General features: G+C 39.4%; 11 protein-coding genes across 11 annotated transcripts; all 11 read right to left on the bottom strand.

Moving 5' to 3' along the window:
* Positions 1 to 138: 138 nt before the first annotated feature.
* TM35_000044120 (syntaxin) lies at positions 139 to 1,047 on the bottom strand (the record flags this gene model as incomplete). Its single annotated transcript, XM_029022606.1, has 1 exon — positions 139 to 1,047. The coding sequence occupies one exon, from the start codon at positions 1,045 to 1,047 to the stop codon at positions 139 to 141; it is 909 nt and encodes a 302-aa protein (XP_028886264.1).
* A 593-nt stretch (positions 1,048 to 1,640) lies between these two features.
* TM35_000044110 (putative acyl-CoA dehydrogenase) lies at positions 1,641 to 2,915 on the bottom strand (the record flags this gene model as incomplete). Its single annotated transcript, XM_029022605.1, has 1 exon — positions 1,641 to 2,915. The coding sequence occupies one exon, from the start codon at positions 2,913 to 2,915 to the stop codon at positions 1,641 to 1,643; it is 1,275 nt and encodes a 424-aa protein (XP_028886263.1).
* A 657-nt stretch (positions 2,916 to 3,572) lies between these two features.
* TM35_000044100 (transporter) lies at positions 3,573 to 4,865 on the bottom strand (the record flags this gene model as incomplete). The annotated part of the gene is made up of 1 exon (XM_029022604.1): positions 3,573 to 4,865. The coding sequence occupies one exon, from the start codon at positions 4,863 to 4,865 to the stop codon at positions 3,573 to 3,575; it is 1,293 nt and encodes a 430-aa protein (XP_028886262.1).
* Positions 4,866 to 5,253: 388 nt separating this feature from the next.
* On the bottom strand, positions 5,254 to 6,636 carry TM35_000044090 (putative galactokinase-like protein; the record flags this gene model as incomplete). The annotated part of the gene is made up of 1 exon (XM_029022603.1): positions 5,254 to 6,636. One exon carries the CDS (start codon positions 6,634 to 6,636, stop codon positions 5,254 to 5,256), a length of 1,383 nt encoding a protein of 460 aa, XP_028886261.1.
* Positions 6,637 to 6,990: 354 nt separating this feature from the next.
* Positions 6,991 to 7,644, bottom strand: TM35_000044080 (uncharacterized protein; the record flags this gene model as incomplete). Its single annotated transcript, XM_029022602.1, has 1 exon — positions 6,991 to 7,644. The coding sequence occupies one exon, from the start codon at positions 7,642 to 7,644 to the stop codon at positions 6,991 to 6,993; it is 654 nt and encodes a 217-aa protein (XP_028886260.1).
* A 484-nt stretch (positions 7,645 to 8,128) lies between these two features.
* Positions 8,129 to 8,758, bottom strand: TM35_000044070 (uncharacterized protein; the record flags this gene model as incomplete). Its single annotated transcript, XM_029022601.1, has 1 exon — positions 8,129 to 8,758. The coding sequence occupies one exon, from the start codon at positions 8,756 to 8,758 to the stop codon at positions 8,129 to 8,131; it is 630 nt and encodes a 209-aa protein (XP_028886259.1).
* A 303-nt stretch (positions 8,759 to 9,061) lies between these two features.
* TM35_000044060 (uncharacterized protein) lies at positions 9,062 to 10,954 on the bottom strand (the record flags this gene model as incomplete). The annotated part of the gene is made up of 1 exon (XM_029022600.1): positions 9,062 to 10,954. The coding sequence occupies one exon, from the start codon at positions 10,952 to 10,954 to the stop codon at positions 9,062 to 9,064; it is 1,893 nt and encodes a 630-aa protein (XP_028886258.1).
* Positions 10,955 to 11,329: 375 nt separating this feature from the next.
* TM35_000044050 (uncharacterized protein) lies at positions 11,330 to 15,364 on the bottom strand (the record flags this gene model as incomplete). Its single annotated transcript, XM_029022599.1, has 1 exon — positions 11,330 to 15,364. The coding sequence occupies one exon, from the start codon at positions 15,362 to 15,364 to the stop codon at positions 11,330 to 11,332; it is 4,035 nt and encodes a 1,344-aa protein (XP_028886257.1).
* A 565-nt stretch (positions 15,365 to 15,929) lies between these two features.
* TM35_000044040 (uncharacterized protein) lies at positions 15,930 to 17,144 on the bottom strand (the record flags this gene model as incomplete). Its single annotated transcript, XM_029022598.1, has 1 exon — positions 15,930 to 17,144. One exon carries the CDS (start codon positions 17,142 to 17,144, stop codon positions 15,930 to 15,932), a length of 1,215 nt encoding a protein of 404 aa, XP_028886256.1.
* Positions 17,145 to 17,896: 752 nt separating this feature from the next.
* On the bottom strand, positions 17,897 to 19,699 carry TM35_000044030 (putative transporter; the record flags this gene model as incomplete). Its single annotated transcript, XM_029022597.1, has 1 exon — positions 17,897 to 19,699. The coding sequence occupies one exon, from the start codon at positions 19,697 to 19,699 to the stop codon at positions 17,897 to 17,899; it is 1,803 nt and encodes a 600-aa protein (XP_028886255.1).
* Positions 19,700 to 20,135: 436 nt separating this feature from the next.
* On the bottom strand, positions 20,136 to 21,752 carry TM35_000044020 (putative transporter; the record flags this gene model as incomplete). Its single annotated transcript, XM_029022596.1, has 1 exon — positions 20,136 to 21,752. One exon carries the CDS (start codon positions 21,750 to 21,752, stop codon positions 20,136 to 20,138), a length of 1,617 nt encoding a protein of 538 aa, XP_028886254.1.
* Between the last annotated feature and the right edge of the window lie 304 nt (positions 21,753 to 22,056).

The following is a 22,056-nucleotide window of genomic DNA, read 5'->3' as shown; positions in this document are numbered from 1 at the left end:
ATATATATATATATATATTTTTCCCCCTCTTTAAACCAGCAATCCAATCAAACAACAAACGGTTTCTACACCATATCCTCAATTTTTATTTTTATTTTTTTCCTTCTTCTTCTTCCTTTTCCATTTATTTTTTCTTCTTTACCTCACTGCTTTGAAAAACAAGGCAATCAGCAAACCAATAATGAGTACAACAAGAAATAATACACATATTTTGAATGCTCCTGCCTCTTGATACTCTGCTGCCTTTTGTAACTCAACTTTAGCCTTTTGCACACGGCTGTGTGTTACTGTCATATTATAGTCAATGCGATCAAGTACTGCCCCTTGTTCAATCACAAGGGTATTCATATCTTTAAACATTTCATGTAAAGACTTTATGGAAGTATAAATCCGATCAAATTCTTTTACACGTTCATCTACCATATGTTGATTTAATAAAATAGTTTCTATTTGTTCCTGCGTCATACCCTTCTGAAGATATTGATCCATCACGGCATCGGTTTCTAATTGTTGTTCAATCACCCGTTGTCTTTCACCACCTGCCCAACGTTGAGCCACCGCCTGTTGTTTCTTCACATCCATCATATATCGGCGTTGTCTCTCACGGTAAATCTTACTGATATTATTAAGTTCATTAACCAAACACATTTTTACATTACGAAGTATACTTAATTCCGCATCAGTTCCACTATCCGGTAAGTCCCGCATATACGCAGCGTCTATTTCTTTAATCAACTTCTCCCCTTGTTTAAAGAGGGTATCAATAAGATCCTGTTCACGATCAATCTTCACCTCCTCCTCTCCCTCATCTCTGGCGGAGCTAAACTCAATCTTAAGATGATTCTTCCGCAGTCCCTCGAGTACTTCCATGTGTGTTCGTATCTTCTGCCCAACGAGCCGCACGTCGTCCATTTTCTCCACCCACTGCGGGGTGATGTAAGTCGCTGTGGTCTGCGCCTCCTCCGCCAGCAGCCGCTCCGCGTCGGGGTGCCGCGGCCGCACACTGCGATACTGCAGGAACTCCGCCGTCCGGTCCCGCGTCGCCATTCACACTAACAGAAAGATAAATAGATAGATAAATAAATAGATAGATGGATAGTAATATACTAAATAATAATAATAATAGTAGGAGTTACGCAGTAATAATAATAACCCCCCCCCTGTGGGATTCCTACACTACACTAGTTGGAATGGAATGCAAAGCCAAAGAAGACCAACTACAGAAATAAAAGGTGAAAGAAAACAAAGAAAGAGATAAATGGTCAGAGAAAAATACAATAATAATAACAACAACAATAATTATAAAAAGAAGAAAAAAAGAAAAAAGAGAAAAGAACCTTCCACCACCACCACCAAATTGCTGCTTTTTAAAATTTCAAAGCAATATAAAAAGAAAAAAAGAAACCCATTTGTAAACGCTTTGGATTACATTTAGGATCGATTGCAACCAATTCCTTTTTTTTTTCTTTTACACAATTTCTCATGTGAAAGATTCAGAATAGGAGAAAAAAACAAAAAAACAAAAACAAAAACAAAAACAAAAAAAAACGAAACCAAATAAACACCCCCCTTAAATAAATAAAAATAAAAAAAGAAAATAGGAATTTTTACTTTTTTATTATTATTATTTTTTTTTTTTTTCATTCGTACTCTTTCTTTAACAATTTTGCGATCGTTTGCAATTGAATAATAGATGTTCCTTCATAAATGGCACCAATCTTCGCATCCCGGTAAAAACGCTCTAATCCAAAATCTCTCATATATCCAACACCACCTGCCCATTCAATCGCCTTACTTGCCGTTTCTTCTGCCACTTGAGATGCAAATAACTTTGCCATTGCCGCATCTTTTATAAATGGTTGTTGCATTGTTTTTTTCCTTGCCGCATTATATACCATTAATCGTGCAGCCGATATATGCGTTGCACACTGTGCATATTGCATTTCCACAGCTTGAAAATCACCAATACGAGTACCAAATTGTTTTCGTTGAAAGAGATACGGCATAACATGATCCATTGCTCCTTGGGCAATTCCTACCATTTGAGCTCCTATTCCAATACGGCCTTCATTTAATACCCCAATCGCAATAGCATATCCTTTTCCAATTCCTCCAAGTATATTAGACTCTGGTACCTCAACATTATGAAAGAATATCTCTGCTGTAGAACTCGCACGAATACCTAATTTTTTCCCAGCGCTTACCACCTTTACTCCATCTGTTTTTCGTTTATCCACCACAAAACAGGTGATTCCCTTGTAACCCTTGGATGGATCTACATTCGCCATTACAAGAAATATATCCGCATTAGCGCCATTCGTAATAAACATTTTTGAACCATTAATAACCCATCCATCACCTTTCTTCTCTGCACGTGTCTTCAGTGCAAAAGCATCACTTCCACTTCCAGTCTCTGTTAGGCAAAAACATCCCACTGCTTGAGTTGCCAAATCCGGAAGAAACTTCTCCCGCTGAGCCTCCGTGGCATATCGAAAGAAGGTATTATTTACTAGAGTATTATGTACATCTACAAATACCGCCACAGATGGATCTTCCTTTGCAAGTTCTTCAATGGCAAGAATACTGGAAAAAAAAGACATTCCGCCCCCACCATGAGCTGTGGGTATTTCAATACTCATAAGACCAGCCTCAAACGCCTCCTTAATGATTGTATTATCCATACATTCTGCCTCATCCATCTTTTTGGATAGTGGTTTCACAACATCTTGATTAAATCGACGTACAGAGTCCACAAGTAATTGTTCTTCTTCTGAGAGAAGCGTCACCGGGGTTGGAGTTAATGATGTGGCCGCACACCGGGCAATGAGAGAACGCCGAAGCAGAGAAACACATGTACGTTGGAACATCTTTTTGAAAGAAATAAAACTTCGTGCAGGTGATTCTACTCTCTCCATATATATACATATTTATTTATATATAATACCAAAACGAAAAAAAAATGAGAAAAAAAAAACAAAATATTCACAAGAGAATAAAGGAAGGAATAAAATTTTTACACAGTACACTTCTTACTAAAAAAAAACAAAAAAAAACGAATATAGTTTGCCATTTCGAAACATAATTCACAGGTCTACCACTATCTTTTTTTTTTTTTTTATCTAAATATATCTGTAATATCTCAGACTTTTTCTTAAAAGAAAAAAAGCAAGCATTAACGCAATTTGGTAGTTAACGAAAACACAAAAAAAAACGTGTGTGTAGTCATCTCGAGAGCCCACACCACCAAAAGCAAGTAAAATAAAAAAAAAAAGAAGAAAAATGAAACGCATACAATTGATTCCTCTACACACGTAAAGGAGAACAAACATAGAGTTTAACTACTTGTGAGAGTACATGGTAGTTGCTGTCTTGTTTTTTTTTTATTTATTTATTATTCCTTCTTGGCTTGTTAATAAACTTGATTGACCAGAAGAAATGAACTACACGATGATCCACACCAATGGAGTATGTACACACATGCACATACAGTTAAACTATAACAATAATAATAATAATAATAATAATAATAATAATAATAATAATCACTGATAAAAAAAAACCACATCTGATTCTCATGTAGATGATGTAATTTCCTCCCACATTGTTCGCCCTATACCATGACGCTTGTGGGAGTACACGACAATCACCACCACAGATGTGAGTAACGCACCATTGACAAGAAATGGAAGACCACTCATCACACTTGTGGGAGAGCGATTGGAAAAAGACCAGGACATCAGTCTTCCTAGAAAAAGAGAAGCCCCAATTTCTAATAAATTCTGCAAAGTGCCTACACACCCAAGGGCTAAACCAGCAACACCACTATCTGAGGCAAGGGCTGCTATTTTAGCATTAAAAATAGTAGTGGCTATTGTTGTGATTGAACCTAGAAAGGTAACAACATATAATTGAAATCCAGTCATTGCAAGTGCATATCCCATCGCTACCACAGGTACGATCGCTAATGTTATAAATAAAACAGGAAGCACGATATTACTCGAAATAACAAATCTAACTCCAATTAACTGAAAAAAAACTGACAAAAATGCAGAAATACCTGTCATTACACTTACTTGCGGTAGTCCCCATCCAAGCCTAAAATCCACAAAAAGAACAATCATCATATGTGTATTTACATTACCAACACGAAGAATAGAAAGTGCAATAATAAGGTTTCTAAGCAAAGTATCTCTATATATGATACGAAGACTATTTTTAACTCCTCCTGAGGAACGTAATGCAGTTGACTCATCAGACTTTGAATCCACTAAAGGAGTGACTGTACGTGAACCACTCGGTAATTTGGTAGCCAAAACAAGGAGGAATGCAGATCCAGAGAGAATAGTGGCGAACATTAGTGTAGCGAAACGTGAGAAATACCAACTGATAAGACCACACAAAAGTGACGAAGATAACATAGATATACCAAATGTAGCACCAACGTAACTAAATGACTCTAACAATGCGTGCCCACCCATATAATCCGAAATAAAAGCCTGTAAAACGGTAGCGGGAATAGATAGTGCGGCAAAACGGGCAAACCACAAAGGATATATTACACGAGCCATATCACCGTACAGAACAAAAAGGGAAGAAAGAAAAAAGAAAAAGATCCATGGAGTTAAAAACTCCAACCTTCCCAAATGATCAGAGTAATGACCAGTAATTCCGCAACCCAACATACCAACCAAAGCAGTTGTCGCTGTAAAAACACCTTGCCATGTAGGTGCAATTGACTTTCCAACAATATCTTTTAATATAAGAGGTACCGTTACCTGAAGTACAGCCCAACATCCAATAACAAGACCCCAAACAACGCACAACCTATACACAAGTAATCGACTTTCTCGAGGCACATTATCCATGGCACTAGAAATCAAAGAATTCACAACCCTACGCAGCAATCAGAAAAAAAAACAAAGACTGAAGAGAAAAAAAACAAATCAAAAATCAAACATAATATCTACAAGTGCACCTCTAAAATTACAAACACATACATATATCTCGAAATAAAAATCTGTAAGAACACGTTTTTGATGCATGTTAGAATCCCCCAAAGGTGCATACCACAAGGTATTATTGGAAGAATAAAATAAAAAAGAAAATCGTCTTTGATGAAAATAAATAAATAAAAAGAAGGGTAGGATGGGTCCCGAGAGAAACATCGGTCCCATGCGAAAAAAAAAAAAATAAATAAAAATAAGAGAAAAAACAAAAAACAAATTTCCAAACGTTTTCCAAACAGAGTCCACTCTAGCTGCTCAATGATACCACAAAGGCACCATCACCCATGGCAATGGGGTACACCTTATTCTCCACGTCAAAGCGAGCCTTGAACTTCTCCCGCACGTTGCAAACCACGCGCTCCACAGCACTCTTCTTGAGTAGCAGAATGACGCAACCACCGAATCCACCGCCCATCAGGCGTCCACCGGCGACATCTGGGTCCTCGTTGATTGTCGACTGAATGAGATCCAGCTCGGGAGTTGAAATCTTCATCAGTGTCTTCATGCCCTCATGTGCCTCGTTCAAGATCTTACCTGCGCGCTTGAAGCACTCCTCGTGTGTCAGACCGCTGTTGGGGTCGGTGAGAGCGATGAAGTCACGTGTGCGGATCTGCTCCGTGACGTTGTAGTAGCCGCGATCAAACTCACCGCTTGTGAGGAACCTCTGGCACGACTTCACGAACGCGGGGGCGTCACCATCGGCAGTGAACTTCTTGGGATCACGGACAAGCTCGGTGAAGGTGAACGGGCGGCCACCCAGAACGTTCTTTGAGATCTTCTCCTGAGCATCTTCCTGATCGCTCCGAACGGTGTTGTACGTTCCTGCTGTCTCGCCCTGCAGATCGTGTTTAATCATGGAGTCAATGAGGAGGAAGCAGGCATCGTCGCCAGTAACTGGCGTGATATCGCAGAGCTTGTACTCCAGTGTTGTACAGTTCAGAACCATGAATGAATTGGCAACCGAGAAGGCGGAGGCGAACTGATCCATGATGCCAATCTGCACACCGCAGAAGTCTGTCTCAATGCGACGTCCCTGCTTCACAAGCTCGATCATATCATCATGGGACTCCCTCGGGAGTATGGCGTACCGCCGCCCGGATGGTGTCTTCGCGTGCAGATGACGGCCCGTGATGGTTGTGGAGAATGCGTTGAGCAGTGCAACGTCGAAAGATGCGGAGGCGCTCATGCCTGCACCCATCTCCAGCGTTCCGAGGATCATCATACAAAGGCCCTTCAGCGGTGCTGCGCCAAGCTTTACGCCGTGGTGGGCCAGCCGAATGGCAGCCGCTCCACGAATGAAGGTGGTCCACGCCTTGTTGTGGGACTTGTCGTTCAGGTCCTCAAGCTCAAAGTATTCACCGCGGGTGGTGGCAAAGCGCAGCTTGTCGTCGTTAATGTGCGCTACGCGACCAACGAGGATGTGACAGCCGTCTCCCACAGCAGCGGGGCAAACGTAACCGCCCATGTAGTCCACATGCTCACCGATGAAATTGACGCGTCCTGGGGCAAATGTAAAGAGAATCCACTCAACGTCTGACTCGTCTTTCACATTGAAGCTCTTCATGAAATGAGGCTTCAGCTGCGAAATGGTTTCGTCAAGGCGCTCATCTGTGTAGCTGGTAAGGTTCATGGCTTTTTTTGTTTTATGTTGGTAGCGGTATTAGTTAATCTGCAAAGGAAATAGAAGAAAAGAAAAAAAAAGAGAAGACANCTGTGTAGCTGGTAAGGTTCATGGCTTTTTTTGTTTTATGTTGGTAGCGGTATTAGTTAATCTGCAAAGGAAATAGAAGAAAAGAAAAAAAAAGAGAAGACAATTTAGAGGGAAATATGATTGCGTGGAACCTTGTCAGGTGCCATCCTACTAATGTCAGAGAGTGTGCTGCTGATGAGGCCAGTAAACAAGACCCATCCATTTCCCCACAACCAATTACACTTCACAATACTGATACAATGGTGCTAGAGCAGCACCATAAAGTAAAACTCTTTACAGCCTGGCGTTGGTGTAGTCGCCAGGTCTGCCATCTGCCGGTGGTGTTTGCACAGAGGCTGTGGTGGCAATAACGTACGCCAGATGTTTATTCCAAATGCCTCGTGTCTTTGCACGATGCTCGCGTGCAGCACGGCTCACACCCACGTGCAACCACTCAGCACATGCTGAGGTCCACGCATACGACAGTGTGCACGCCACACCAAGGACGTTCAGATACTCCGTAATGATGAACACAGCCGCATACTGTTTGGACACGCTAAAACAGCCATGCGCGTAGAGTGCTAGCTGTGCTGAAGTCGTGGGTAGCAGTGAAATGGCAAATATGAGGCAACATAGTCTAACCCTCTTTTCGCGATCACTGTAGCTCATCTGCTGAATCATGCTTCGCAGCGCCCGCTGAACAAGAACCTGTGTCATGACAAAGAGAAAGAAAACACCTGCGGCAGTTGCGTGGAATGCCGCTGGTCGACTGGTAGAAGTGGCGAATACGGTGGATCGCCAGTACAGATAATATGAGCAACCGTTAAGAAGACACAAGACACACAATGCTACTGCGAGGAAACCCATACACCGTGAGAGACCACAATAATGAACGCGAAGTTCAGCACCGTAGGGGCTCGTGGGTGTCTGTGTCCCACGATCACACATTCCGTTTTTTTTCTTTTTTTTTTAACGCAGGCGGAGATACAGTGGAGCAAAGGAAAAAAAAGAAAAGGTGTCCTTTTTCCCGTGGCGTCTGCAGATACACAAACACAAATAGAGAGAAAGAAAGAAAGGGAGGGAGAGATAGAGAGACAGACACAGAAACCAGGACAGAAATAATATATACGCACGTATACATGTAGAGAGAGAGAGAGAGAGAAAAAAAAAAAAAAANAACGCAGGCGGAGATACAGTGGAGCAAAGGAAAAAAAAGAAAAGGTGTCCTTTTTCCCGTGGCGTCTGCAGATACACAAACACAAATAGAGAGAAAGGTATAAGGACAATACACACATTAGTTCCGGTTATGATGCAACAAAATGCTCACATCCTATCCAATAACACCATCGGTATCCTATCTATAGATGTCCTCTATACTCAATGAGGGCAGTAAGCCTACTCCGTTGTAATGTATTGTATCATACGTTAAGTATTACACATCATGTGTGGTGTTGGGCGGACACAGAAGAGGCAACTCACGTCCCAAGTAGTCTAGTCCATTCCCAATGGTGTTTAATACCTTCTGCGTACTATGGAGTTGCCGTTCCACCTCTGCTTTCTCAGATCTGAGCTCGTCAAATTCTTTGTGAAGGAGACGGTGTCGCCTTTCCAGGTCATTGTACCGTTCCCGACTAATGGTATTTATTGGGTTTAATGAAGATGTATCTGTTAAACCTAATCTATGCTTGAGGTCTTGGCACTCCATGCGCCATCGCTCCAACTCGATAATTGTGTCATGATGCATTTTTCGTAGCATTGAGTTTTCATTTTTTGACTGTTGCAATGCACGCTGTAAGTGTTTGATATCAGTGTGGAAACGGTGGAGCACTTCTCTATGAAGGTGACTAAGGTCACTTACCTGTTGCTTTGTGGAGTCTATAGCATTGTTTAGTTCTGCTAAACTTGTTCCATGATAACCATTTTCTTCTTGGGAGAATGATTGAAGGCATTGTACGTGATCAAGAGAGATTTCCCGTTTAGTAGCTGAAACTGACATTTCGTTCGTCACATCTCTCATGATATTCCAAGAAGAAAATCCATCCGTCGCTGGTGTACTCGTCATTGTAGCAGATATTCCTCTCAAGTACCACTGCACAATCTCCGTTTAACTAGACTGCCTTTTTTTTCTTCTTCTTACGACTGTCCTGTAAATAAAATGTGAAGAAAGGAGAGAGAGGAAAAGAGTGATCAAAACAAAAACAAAAAGAAAAAATAAACAATGATTACCCTACTTTAATAGTACAATAAAGTGAGTAAAAGAATGAAAAAAAGAAACAACATCATTAATTCATTTTTTTTTGTTTATTTATTTTCAGTGTATGTGTATATGTATTTCATGTATAATAATAAATATTTTTTTTGTGTGTTACTTCTCAGTAAGAGCATTGTCGTTAATAGATTTGTGTGACTTTTCAGGAGGACGTAGCATCGCTATTGGAGACCCATACCTGGCTTTCTCAAGAGCCTGTAGTTCTCTCGTTAGATCGGGTTGTGTGGGTGCTGGATTATCTGCAAGAGGTCGAACCTCCCCTTCCGTAACGTAATTTCTCATACGTACACCCAACTGACGTCCACCACTCTTTTCGTAATATGCCTCGCGACTACCGAGAAACGTCCACGGCAGAGGATGCATATTAACATCTACAATATCAGGAAAATAAGGTATGGTGTATTGCTTTAAAAGAAACGCCAAAGGACGATCGGCTTCATAGCTTCCTTTCTTTGATGCCTTACGCAAACCAACGTTTGGGCGTCGAAAGAACATATCAGCTCGAGGACAGACAAAGTGAGCTTGAGTAAGATATGGATTATGTGGGTCTTCTGGGCATCGCATTATATTAGCTTTTGGATGTTTTGTTGGAATAACGTTTTCCGGCCATAAAAGTGGGTTACGCCATGGACTGGTCTTCTGAACATAATTCATAAGAGATTTGTTTGTTACCTTCTTGCGGAGAGAGTTAAATGCCACTGCTTTATCCGATTGATGTATTGTAATAGACTTTGTTAAAGGATCTACTTCAGTTAAAGAAGTAGTTATATCTTCTTCATTCTTCTTTTTTGTGTTATCAACCTCATCACTATCGCCACTAATACTACTTTCATCACTTTTAGGTTTGAGAGGTAATTCTATTTCTTTTTTACCCTTAGCTTCTTCCTCCATTGTACCACTATTCAAATATTGTAAAGATTCCATAACCCGTTCTTCCTTTAATTCCGCTTCCCATGCTTGCAAATCCTCCTGAAGTTGTGTGGGTGGTAAGGAGAGTTGACGCACTGTACTCAATTCACGTTGTGATAAAAGTCGTTCAGAAAGTCTCTTTGCTTCTGTTATTGTGAGACGTTCTGTCGGTAAAGCATGCATACAATTCATTACCATATCAAATCGCAACGTATCAATACCTCCCATATGATAAGCACTTGTAACAAGTACAGGATGTGTAATATCATGAAATAAAAGTTCTTTACGAATATCTTCTAAACGTAATAAGTTATTAGAATTGGTCGTGCTAATTTGATCACCCTTTGTTAATACTATAGTAAAATTTGGTACCTCTTTAGAAAGAAAACGAAGCATATCAATATCTTGTATATAAATCCCATGTTTGTAATGAACATCCATACAATAATACAACATTTTTAAACTTGGACGATATTGTACAAAGTTTCTCAGGAGAATTGCATGTTGTAATACAGTTGACCAAGGAACAGAGGTTCCACCAAATCCGGGAAGATCCACTATATTCAATATTCCACCTCCAACATTAAAGAAATTCATAGCATCACGGCGTAATTTTACATTGGATCGTCCAACCTCTCGAGAGGCACGAAATAAAGAACGTAGAAGTGATGATTTCCCAACATTTCCTCTTCCTGCAAAGGCGATTTCTGGTGTTGCCGGGTTTCCATCAGGGACAAAGGAAATATTAGTGGCACAACAGATATGTTTGTGTCCTCTGCTAAAAATCTCATCTGCTAATTGAGCCATGATAACATCTCGACCATTTATATTAGAAGCGTTCATAGAAGACTTTTGAGCTTCTTCCTGCGAGGCAATTAACTTTGCCCGGGCTCGACGACGTTTTTTTAATCGTTCTAAAAACATTTGGCGTTGCAATTTCTTTGGACGGCGAATATTCTTTGTTGAAAGCGGCCGGGTAACACTAGAGTCCGTCAGAGGAGAAGGAATACTAGGAATAGAAGCAGCAGCAGCAGCAGCAGTAGGAGGGCCGCGCTGCAGGAATTGTCGCGTACACCACATGATGGAAACTACGCAACTTTATATTGTGATCGTAAAAAAAAGGAAAAGAAAAGGTAAAGAAATAAGAAAGAAAAAAAAAAGGAAATAAGAAGAAGAAAAAATAGAAAACAAATGAGAATGTGATATTATTATTATTATTTATTATGTTTTATACTCCTAACGGAGTATCTACATATATATATATATATATATATATATGGGGTGTGTGTGGACACCAAAATAATACTCTCCAGAGGATTCCACAGCATATCTAGTACACTCAAAGAGATAAAAAAAAAAACGAGATAAACATATATATATATAAGGAAGAAAAAGAAAAAAAGAGAATTTTATATACATCAAATCATTTGACACAACGTTACTAGTAAAAACGTATTACACAACGCCGTGAAAGATGTAGTTACGATCATCCCAGCGTCGCAATCCGTTGGTGTAGCGCAGATGGAAAGGATCAGGTGACCTTGTTGGGATGTTTTGCCATGGATCAATATTATCCATCCACGCTCTCACTGAGGAATCGTCAACGAAGGCTGCAAATGAAGATAGATTTAATTCACTTTTTTCTTCAAAGACACTGGTGGTCGCTTGTGAAGATAAAAACACTTGAAAGAGAATCAACCAACAGTATAATTCAATACGCTGTACAATTGTAGTTATATTCTCTCTTAATATTCGTGGATTTGTTTCAAGCTCAGCATCACGAATAAGAATTGGTAACTCTTCCAAAAACATTAATTCACCTGGTGCATTTTCTTTCATAACTGCATGAATTGTATACACACATTCAGGAATAGAAATATCCGTTTGTTTCACAAGTTCTCTCACTCGTTCATAGAAAGAGTCCATAAAGGAGAGACATTTAATAGTCTCATTTGATAAAAGACTCGGTGGAGGAGAAGGGTGTCGGTTTGGTTTACTGACATCCGTTATGGAAGCGTTTGGTCCTTTCTTTTCTACTTCTGGTTGTTTTAAAATAGCATGCTTTAATAAACAAACCGCATTAAATAATACTAGTTGAGAAGGACTATCAATAGCAAGAATAATGGAGTAACCTTCTCGTAGCTGAACTAAACACTTGGAAATAAATTTTTCAAATACCAATACCCAACTACGACCACATTCAGGAGCAATCCAAGGTCGTACATGCACGAAATGATTACCTTTAAAGACATTTTGGGATACTTTCTGTGCTATTGTATCTACACTTTCTACAAGAGATAAGGTAGAAACACGTGTATTAGCACTCCACTGCCGACGTGATGAACTTTCTGTAGATGCTATGGAACTTCTTCTAGAGTTTGATTGCTTTGTAATACTATCGAATGATGGACCTTTTTCAACAGATAATGAACGTCGCCTAGCATTTCCCACCACTTTAGAACATGTTCCTCGATTATTTGAACGACGATGATTGGAACGAATAAGTGAGGAAGAAGTACTTGGAGCCAGAGAAGTTTCCCGTGAAATGAAACGGTCGGATCTCTTTATATCCTCTGAGCATAATATAAGAGGTTGTGCCCATGTATACGTAATAGGAAGAGGAGAAAGATGAGATGGACCCATTATACTGTAGTATAAAAATTTCCCATCCGATTCCGATTGAGAGATTTCTTGCATAATTTCATGTACCAAATGATCATCCTCTAAACGAAGAGAAGCACCAAATATAGATAAAGGTATTTCATCTTCTTCATGATAAGTTACAGTTTCTTTTTTTGTTACTGTAGCATCAGATTCTCCTGTTAAAGAAGTGGAAAGACCATCACATACTCCACTCCAACTATTCTTTCGTTGATTAGAGTGAGATAATGATGATGATAATGTTTTTTTGATATGAAAAGCATGTTTGGGTGGTAATGGAGAAGTTTTTTTCTCATTTTCAATATGTAATACAAATTTATCAAATTGAGGACGTCCTTCAACTTCTTGCATCTCATGCCTTGGTACTAACACTAAAGGTTGTCCATTTACATAAACTGCCGGATGAGGACTTAAACTCCACCAAGCCACTTTTCTCTCTTCTCCATTAAAAGGTATATCTTGTAAGGCAATTTCCCATGAGGCTTCGGAAAGGAAATCTGGGGCTGCATATACACCTGGACAAACCCAATTCCTTTTTCGATTTTTAGACAATAGAGAACTGGAATGTGAAGTATCTCCATTTTTTAACTCTTGTTGTTGCTCTTGATTTTGATGATACGGACTCTTGTAAAGTTGACCTTCAGAAGAACTACATAAAAGTAATACTCTCTCTATTTTCATCATTTCACTTTCGCATAGAAGAGATACTGTATTAGGAGATTTCATTACATTTTTAAGGGCAATACGAGATAAAAAATGAGGTACCGAGAACCATCCAAATACATCTGTATGAAAACGGTGCATATATTCATCAAAAGTTCTTACCGTCATGGGAAGTTTCCCACGATGATAAAGTTCCAAATAAGATATATGTAGTAAATTTAACACTAATGACTTAAAACAGTCATAGGCTCGTCGCTGCAGTACTGAAAGACCAGTACAATCTTGTTGAATCGCCATTGCATATTCTATGGTATTACATCCACTTAAGTATTCACACTCCATAAGGCGACGAAGAGGATTAAAGTGAGGAGGCATTTCTGTTTGTCGTATCATTGGTAAAGCCACTCGTTCCTCTTCCCATGTTTCGGATTCACTGTCAACATTATCATCCACACCATTCGCCTTTACAATTTTACGTGAAGGTTTCAATACAGTAATACAACGAGGTTCTGGAGGACAAGAAACGGTGTAGTTTCCAAAGAGTTCTCCATGTATTGCACTGAGACGCTCCATACATTGACGTAATAGAAATGGTAGTGAATGTGGAAGATCTTCCACCCAACACGGTACTCCAAGAGATGTTTCTTTTCTTTTTTCTTTTCCTTTTTCTTCTTTTTCTCCTTCAACTGCTGTTCTGGAGGGTAATGATGATAAGGATGATGTAACACCTTCTTTATGAGAAACCGAGATCTTTTTCCTTAATTTATAGCCACGATAAAGGGCTTGAATACGTGTTGCCGCCTGTGATTGAAGTTCATAAGTTACATGAAGAAATGTAGTATTTTCATTTTCACGTCTTCGAGCACGAGCCAAGAAAGATTCACTTTTATTTTTTTTATCATCTGTCTGTTGTTGTCGTTTCGGAGATCTTGATTGATTATGTGTTCTAGAATGAGAAACTCCCAACTTTGACGACTTCCCTCGTAATTTATCACGTTCATCCCGTCGTTGCAGAACTTCTCTCCAATACTTGGTAACATACTCATAATTAAGTTTTTGGATATACGCCTTATTGTGTTCCAATGTCTTGGCAATCTTAACACGTTGTAATTGTTCATGTAAAGGTAACATGGCTGAAATAAGTCTTGAAAAGGTCATATTGGACATCATAGAGTTAAAGGATAGGAGTAAAACAGAAGGTACACCGGGTGGAGGAGACTCATCCCAATGTTTTTTCTTTATCCCAAATGCGGTATCAATTACATCAAACACTTCTAGAACGTTATTTTGAATTTCTGGTAAATAAAGAATTTGAAATCGTGAGGGTGGTGTAGCTACAGCTAATAACTCATCCTGTAAAGTTGTAATATGCGTTTGTAGTGTTTCTTCTAAAAGGGCAGTAATTTTAGCAGCAGAACCCACAGAAGCATTCAGTGTCTCATCTAATGTACCACTACGACGTCGTTGGAGAAGTTGTTCTGTTACATTAGCGAAGTAGGGTACACCTTTTAAATAAAATAAGTCTGTGGGAGGATTAGGTGGTTCAACAAATATAATAACTTTAGATTTCGCTGCAGTGAGGGCATCAAGATTACGAAGAGCGGCATCCAATTCAAATGAAGTGGGAGTTACAAGTAATAACAATGGTATACCAGGCACTTGCATCATCTCAGCTCCATTCTTCTGTGTACATGCCTTTGTTAGTGTACACACTATTGGACTATAATGATTACTACTGGCTCCCACCACACAACTGTGTTTCTCAATTTCATGAGTTTTGCTCCCTTTCCGTAGATTTTCTGCGAGAACTCGAAGTGGATCTGCAGGTCGTTGTTGTAGAATTTCATCAAGGGAATTTGTTACCAACGTTTTAAATGGACCCACCAAGTCAGGTATGGCCCTCATCGCATCCACAGCATCCGTACCACCACTAGTAGTAGAAATACTACTCCTCCCTGGGCTACTAATATTACTACTACTTCTACCACCGGTAGCACTACCGTTCTTTATCATCTTTTCCTGTTGATGATTAACATTACTGCCAAGAGCAGTGTTGCTGGCGCTTAACCCACAATTAACGGAATGATGAGATTGATTTTGCTGTTCACCTTTTTCTTCCTCTGGTTGCCTTTTCCCCCGTTCGAATTTCTGGGTTTCGACCTTCATAGGACTCAATCTATTTTTTTTTTTTTTTTTTACCTGCGTGTGTTTCTAGTTATTAATTATTAGACACCCTTAAAATAACACTCACTCACGCTCATGCACACCCTTTTACAATAACGGTGCAAAAAGAAAAAAAGAAAGAGAGAGAGAGAGAGAGAGAAGTGTAAAAAAAAAATACACACACACACACACAGAGAGAAAAAGAAGAAAATCAGTTTACCAAACACAGAGACCCTAGCAAGAGCTCACACAAGAACAACAACAAAAAACCGAAAACAAAAAAAAAAAAAAAAAAGAAATCGCATGGTAATGAGAAATAAGCAAACAAAAACAATCTAATCATACTCGTGCACGTAATCGTGTTGTTGTTGTTGTTATTGTTGGTGCTGTTGTTGTTGATATATAGATAGATAAAGAGACATACTGCAAAACACGTGTTTAGTAGATAAATGTGCAGATGAGGGAACTCCAAGAAATGTAAGGAAACTAAAAAAAAAAAAAAAAACGAAAAATAATGCTATAATAGGAAGAAAGGTATGTTTGTGTGTGTGTGAGAGAGTGGTTGGATTTATTCAAAGAGAAAAGAGATGCGAGAACGCAAGAGATCCCTTTCCTGAAAACCCCCCAATGATGTGTTATGTGGTGATCGCGCATACATACCATTTAGCTCCACTACGGCGTCATTCATCAAAATAAATTTTTTTACTACTTCAGTCCGCCCCAGTGAGGCTACACTATATGAAATCACCTCATCTCTACGGTGATAAATCACCAATTTCTTGTTCTTCAGCTGCATACAAGACCCTACCACATTAAGGTCTCCTACGGTATATTGAATCAACTTTCGTGTGAGAGTCGGTGGGAGGCAAGTGAACCTCACGGCGGCATCACTGAGACTTGAGAAGGTACGATCCAGCAGAATAGGAGAAATACAATGATACCGTGATGCTAAAGCGGCCGCCACACCACCACCAATACTATGTCCCCACAAAAGCAATTTGGATGGATCTATCTTGTACTGTTGACTGGTGTACTGCACGACGGCGAAGGCATCCACGACGAGATCCTCCACACATGCGACGTATCCTGTGCTCTCCCCTACTCCACGTGGGTTGAAGAATATCCAATTCGCACACACCATATCATTACCTTCTGTGAAGATATCTGCTGCGCAGTCTTTCATTATCTCCGCATTTCCACCGATATAAAACACCCACCGTTCGGTGGGCACCCGCCGGCGGAGCAGCACCACGTCGAGAACAACGCCGTTGCGTGATGGCACCTCCAGCCGCTCCACCAGTCGATCCACCGCTTGCCGGCGGAGTTCCTCCAACCAACTCCCCCGCATGTGTGCGGGCTCGAGCTGCGAGAGAATCGTCGCCGGGTAGACGAGCAGCATGAGAAGGCCGCTGACGGCGGACCACAACTGCAGAAGACCCACCAACACCGCCGCCCCCACCGACAGCACCGGCAGGCGAAAGGGATAGAAAAGCATCACAAGACTCCCAGCCGCCGGGTACAGAAGTGTTCGGTTGAGAACGGCAATGGAACTACCATAGAAGTTAAACAGGAGAGCGGCAACCAGGGCGTGTAGGAAAAGAACAGTCCCCATGAGTTTTCCCAGACTCACCTTTAAGCAGAAACATGTAAAACTCCAACCAATGGTAGAGGAAAAGCACATGTATTTCGCAGGCAAAAAACGCACTGCTAAGGTTTGTAATAAACCAGACGCTAAAACGCAAATAAGAGAATCAAAGGAAAAAACACTCCACCATTGTCCCATTGCGTTCAATTCTTACTGTTGATGTATCTAGAAAAAAAAAATATTTGTAATATATAATTTATATATATATTATATTTCTCTGCGTGTTTTCTTTGCTCCTACTGTGGCTTTAGTTTTCTGTTGGTTTTCCTTTTACGTTATATTACGCGCACAGACACACAGCTCTTGAATGACTGGGATCCAGCAGACAAACAGAGGCAATTTGTATCATTAGCGCGCACGCACACACACACACACACACACACACACAGAAGGAAAAAAAAAAAAAAAAACAACAACAACAAATAAAAAGGAATAAATAAAAAAAAAATTGCATCAACAAACCCTCAATGTGTAGAAATACCACACCCAACTTTCTTCTTCTTCTTCTTTTCTCAATATAAAGGTTTATTCACATCTAGGAGTACACGTCAAGAAGCAGACCCTTTCAATTATTATTATTGTTAGATCTTTCCCATCCCTTCCTCCTCCACAGAAACACACACACACACACACAGACACTTCCCCATACTGCTCGTGCACAGTTTTATTACAAAAATAAACGGAATACATTTATCTCGGGCGAATTAGACATTAATTCAAACGCTCAACAATGACAGAAAGAAAGAAAAAAAGAAAAAAAAAAAGTACCCTTACGCACACACATATACATACTCAGTAGAGTATATAATATAAACAGGAAAAAATTATTTGGATTCAGGTTTTATTTTTGCTTCTTCAAGCATTTCAACTATATTCGTAGTGTAATTTTTCTACTGATCATGAGAATGTCTTGAATTTAACTCACCAACGAATCCTTGTGGAACTTCTTCCACTCCATGTACAACTTCTTCCACTTCTTGTACAACAGTTTGCGTTCCTATATCTTCTACGATAACTATTTTATATGATAATAGAGCCGCCAAGAGAAAGATAATAAATGTTAAGATAAAAACAAACATGTGGTTAAATGGAGGCATATGATTACCTGAAATAGACCATGCAAAGAGAGGTGTAACTATGATGGGTCCCACACACCGCATCACTGCACCACAGGATTGGTTTATACCATACATTGTACCCACACATCCTTTTGGGGCAGATCGAGCGGTGAGAAGTGTGATGAGACTATACGCCCAAGCGGCAAACCACTGACGTGAAAACATGCATAGTAACACTACAGTAAACTGCGAAATACCATGAGGGAAATAGGAAGCAAATGGAATAAATCCTACAGCTATAGCCATTCCTACTAAGGAGACACGCCAGAGTTGCATTTTATCTGTTATTGCACGACACGCTAAATGAAAGCAAAGATTTGCCAGTACACATGGAACACTGTGGGAGAGAAGAAATAACCCAACCTCATCTGATTTGAGGCCAAGTCCTCCTACTAAAGGACCAGCAATAGCCCATAAGGGAAATATTTCTCCAAATCCCATGTCGGCAACCGATAAGAGCATATAAATTATTAACACATCTCTAGTTGTAGGGAACGTAAAGGCTTCTTTATAACCAAAAGTCTCCGCTTCTCCTTGTGATTGCCCTTCGTTTAATTGTTCCCATCCATTTCTATTTGCTCTTTTATGCTCTTCATTTTCTTCCTCATCTTCATCAGTCATCCCAACTTGTAGTTCCTCCATTTCTTCTTCAAAAGGCATATCATTTCTGTTTTCCCTATTACTTAATGATACTTCATACATCACACGTTCATTTAAATCATGTGATAACATTTCTTCAGAGACAACTACAGTCTCTGTGGTCTTTACTGTTTCACCTTTACTTTTATTAATATTAATGCATCTGGTTTTTCCAATCTCATTAACTTCTTCTGCTGGGGAATTACTTAATGGTATCATCTCTGATCTAGTATGACTTAAACAAGGAATAAGAAATCTCACCCATCGAGGTAGCGGTTGGGCTTTTGGATTGGATTCTGTTACATATACAATACATACAAACATACCAAATATAGTATATACCACGACTACTAATGCCGGTAAAAGACCAGGAAACTTTGCAAACAATCCATCTTTACTGAATCCAGCCCAATGCATGGCTGTATTGTTTGCCGGGTCATAAAGTAATCCTCCAACGGAAGGCCCAATGAGAGTGCCGATACCATACGTTAAACTCACCAATGTAAATCCCTTCGCCTCATTGGTTCTATCCAAAATATCGGCTAAAACTGTTTTAGCCACAAGAACATTTCCATTAAAAAGTCCATGAACGAACCTAAAAAGAATACACAACCATACAGTGCCACTAAAACCAAATCCAAGCATAATACAACCACTTGAAAAAAGACCTATTAGAAGAGGTGGTCGACGACCATATTTATCACTAAAACATCCCCACCAGGTACTACTAACTACCTGTCCAAACATAAAAACACCAACAAGAAGACCAGAGACATAACCGGCTTCTTCAGGTGGTTTATTTTGAATATGGGAGACAAGCAAACCCACGTATGGAAGAAGCATCGTAGAGCACAAACTTTCATTAAGCAAAACCACAGCAAGGGCAAACATCTGCTTTAAAGGCAGTGGGGTTTCTGCTTGCGGAACCGACTGCATTGTACAAGAAAAAATATAAGGTGAAAAAACGATATCCTTTTCATACTAGTAATAAAGAGACACAAGGTAGACAAAAAGAAATATAAATAAAAAGAGAGTAAGAGAGAGTAAGAGAAAAAATATATATATATAAGAGACATACGATGTTTAAAAACAAAAAAAAAACTCAGATACTTCGAATATATTATTTTTACACTTTTCACAGAAAAGAAAAAGGGCAAGCCCTTCGAATCAGAGTTGAAGGAGAAAAAAAAAGGGTAAGAAAATCATAAAAAGAGGAATATAAGTCTCTTAAGCAAAAATACGTCCATAAAAATGGTACAACCGACACATACGAGATGAGGTATGGTCCATAAATATAAAAGAGAAACAAACAATGAAAACAAAAAAAAAATGTCTCTTTTGTTGTTTGATTTCTTCCTTTTTTTTTCCTCAATCAACCACTCAAAATAAAGGCTGGTAGAAGACTTGAAAACAGATAGCTCAAAAGAAGAGGTATACTGGTAAGCCAAAAAACAAAATGGTGATTAAATGGAAATGGTTGTGCACTCTGAAGAGACCACGCAAAGAGTGGAGGTAGCACCAACATTGTTAACATACGTGAGAAGGAACCAATAGCCTGCGCAATTCCATTCATTGCCCCAACATGTGATTCTGGAGCAGAACGTGCAACAAATAGATATATCAATGCATATGCCCAAGATAATACTGCCTCGCGGATAGAGCTTAATATAGTAACGTACGTAAACACCCATTCCCGAGGGAAAAAAATAGCACAGGGTGTTAAAATAGAAGTTAAAGCCCATACAATCACACTAAAATCCCATAAAAAACGATTACTTTGTACACAACGTAAAAGAGGACCAAAATTAATATTTGCAAATACACAAACAACTGCTGATATACCCATTAACCATCCAACATCAGGTGAAGTAAGACTCAACCCACCCTTCTCAATAGAAGCAATAGCCCATAATGGGATAACTTCCAAAAGAGCACACTCTGTAGAGGCTATACACATGTACATAAGTAACACTGTTCGAGTACTAGGAGTTTGTAAAGCTTCACGATAACCAAAACGTCCCAATGTTTTACTTCCTTCACTATCGGCATCTCCCAAAAACAATTCTTGCTTTCGATTTCGCATTCCTATCATAGCTGATCCAGCTTCAGATGAGGTATTGCATTGTAATGTATCATCTAGAGCTTTTCCACTACTCATAGATGGAGTTAGATGAGGTGTTTCTGTATTACGACTAGTAAAAGTATTTTCTCCTTGAATAAGAATAGGTGAACGGACATCATCAAGATCAAGTGATCTTTCTTCCACTTCCACTTCTTCTTCAATGGCAATTGCAACTGTTTTGCGTCGGAAACACAAAGAAAGCAATGGATCCACTGTATTTTTACTTGTCTCCGGTAAAAAGAAACAAGTAGAAATAAGTACAAGTAATGAAAAGACAGTAATTACCATAGTAGGAAGCATAGCTGGATGAATAATAAATATATTTCTCGTTTGTTCATCATTAGGGAAAAACTGACTGATTCCAGGATTTTTTCCTGGATCATATAATAATCCACCAAGTGAGGGTCCAACTATAGATCCTACTCCCCAAAAAAGACTAATAGCAGAGAATCCAATTCCCTCATTAGACTTATCCGTAATATCTGCTATTACAGTCTTTGCAACCAATACGTTACCGTTTGCACAACCATGAAGAAATCGCATGAGTACACAAAATTCAATACTTGTACTTACACCAAAGAAGGCAGCAGCAGCCGCGTTAAAGAATAAACCCAATTGAATCATGGGTTTACGACCAAAACGATCACTCATTCTTCCCCACATCTTGGCTGTAAGCATTTGTCCAAGTTGAAATACAGAAACCAGCAATCCAGAAAGGAATCCAGCCTCATCAGGGGTAATGTTCTGCAGGTGAGCAACAAAGAGTCCAACAAAGGGTAAAACCAACGTGGATGAAATAGATTCACTTATCAACACCATAGAGAGCGCGGCCACTTTGCAGTGGAACGACTGATTTTTACGCCACATAAAAATCGTCCCTCTTTATTCTCGCTTTTTTTTTTTTTTTTTTTTTTTTTTTTTTTTTCTCTTACAGCGGAACTCGCCGTACTTGGAAAAGGACTTCTATTTCACCGTATACTATTAGGATATATAAGAACAAACTAAACAACAACAAAAGCAACACACACACAGACAGACACAGAACCTAATAATAATAAAAAAAAGAAAAAAAAAATATATATATATATGAAGGGGCAATTGAAAAAAAAAAAAACTAAGAAAGCAAATGGAATAAAGAAAGAAAATTTTTAAACAACAGAAAGAATCAAGT

This window comes from Trypanosoma theileri (assembly GCF_002087225.1).
Source record: "Trypanosoma theileri isolate Edinburgh chromosome Unknown TM35_Tth_4_V1, whole genome shotgun sequence".
Lineage (NCBI taxonomy): Eukaryota > Euglenozoa > Kinetoplastea > Trypanosomatida > Trypanosomatidae > Trypanosoma > Trypanosoma theileri.
This window is presented reverse-complemented; position numbering and strand designations above follow the sequence as displayed.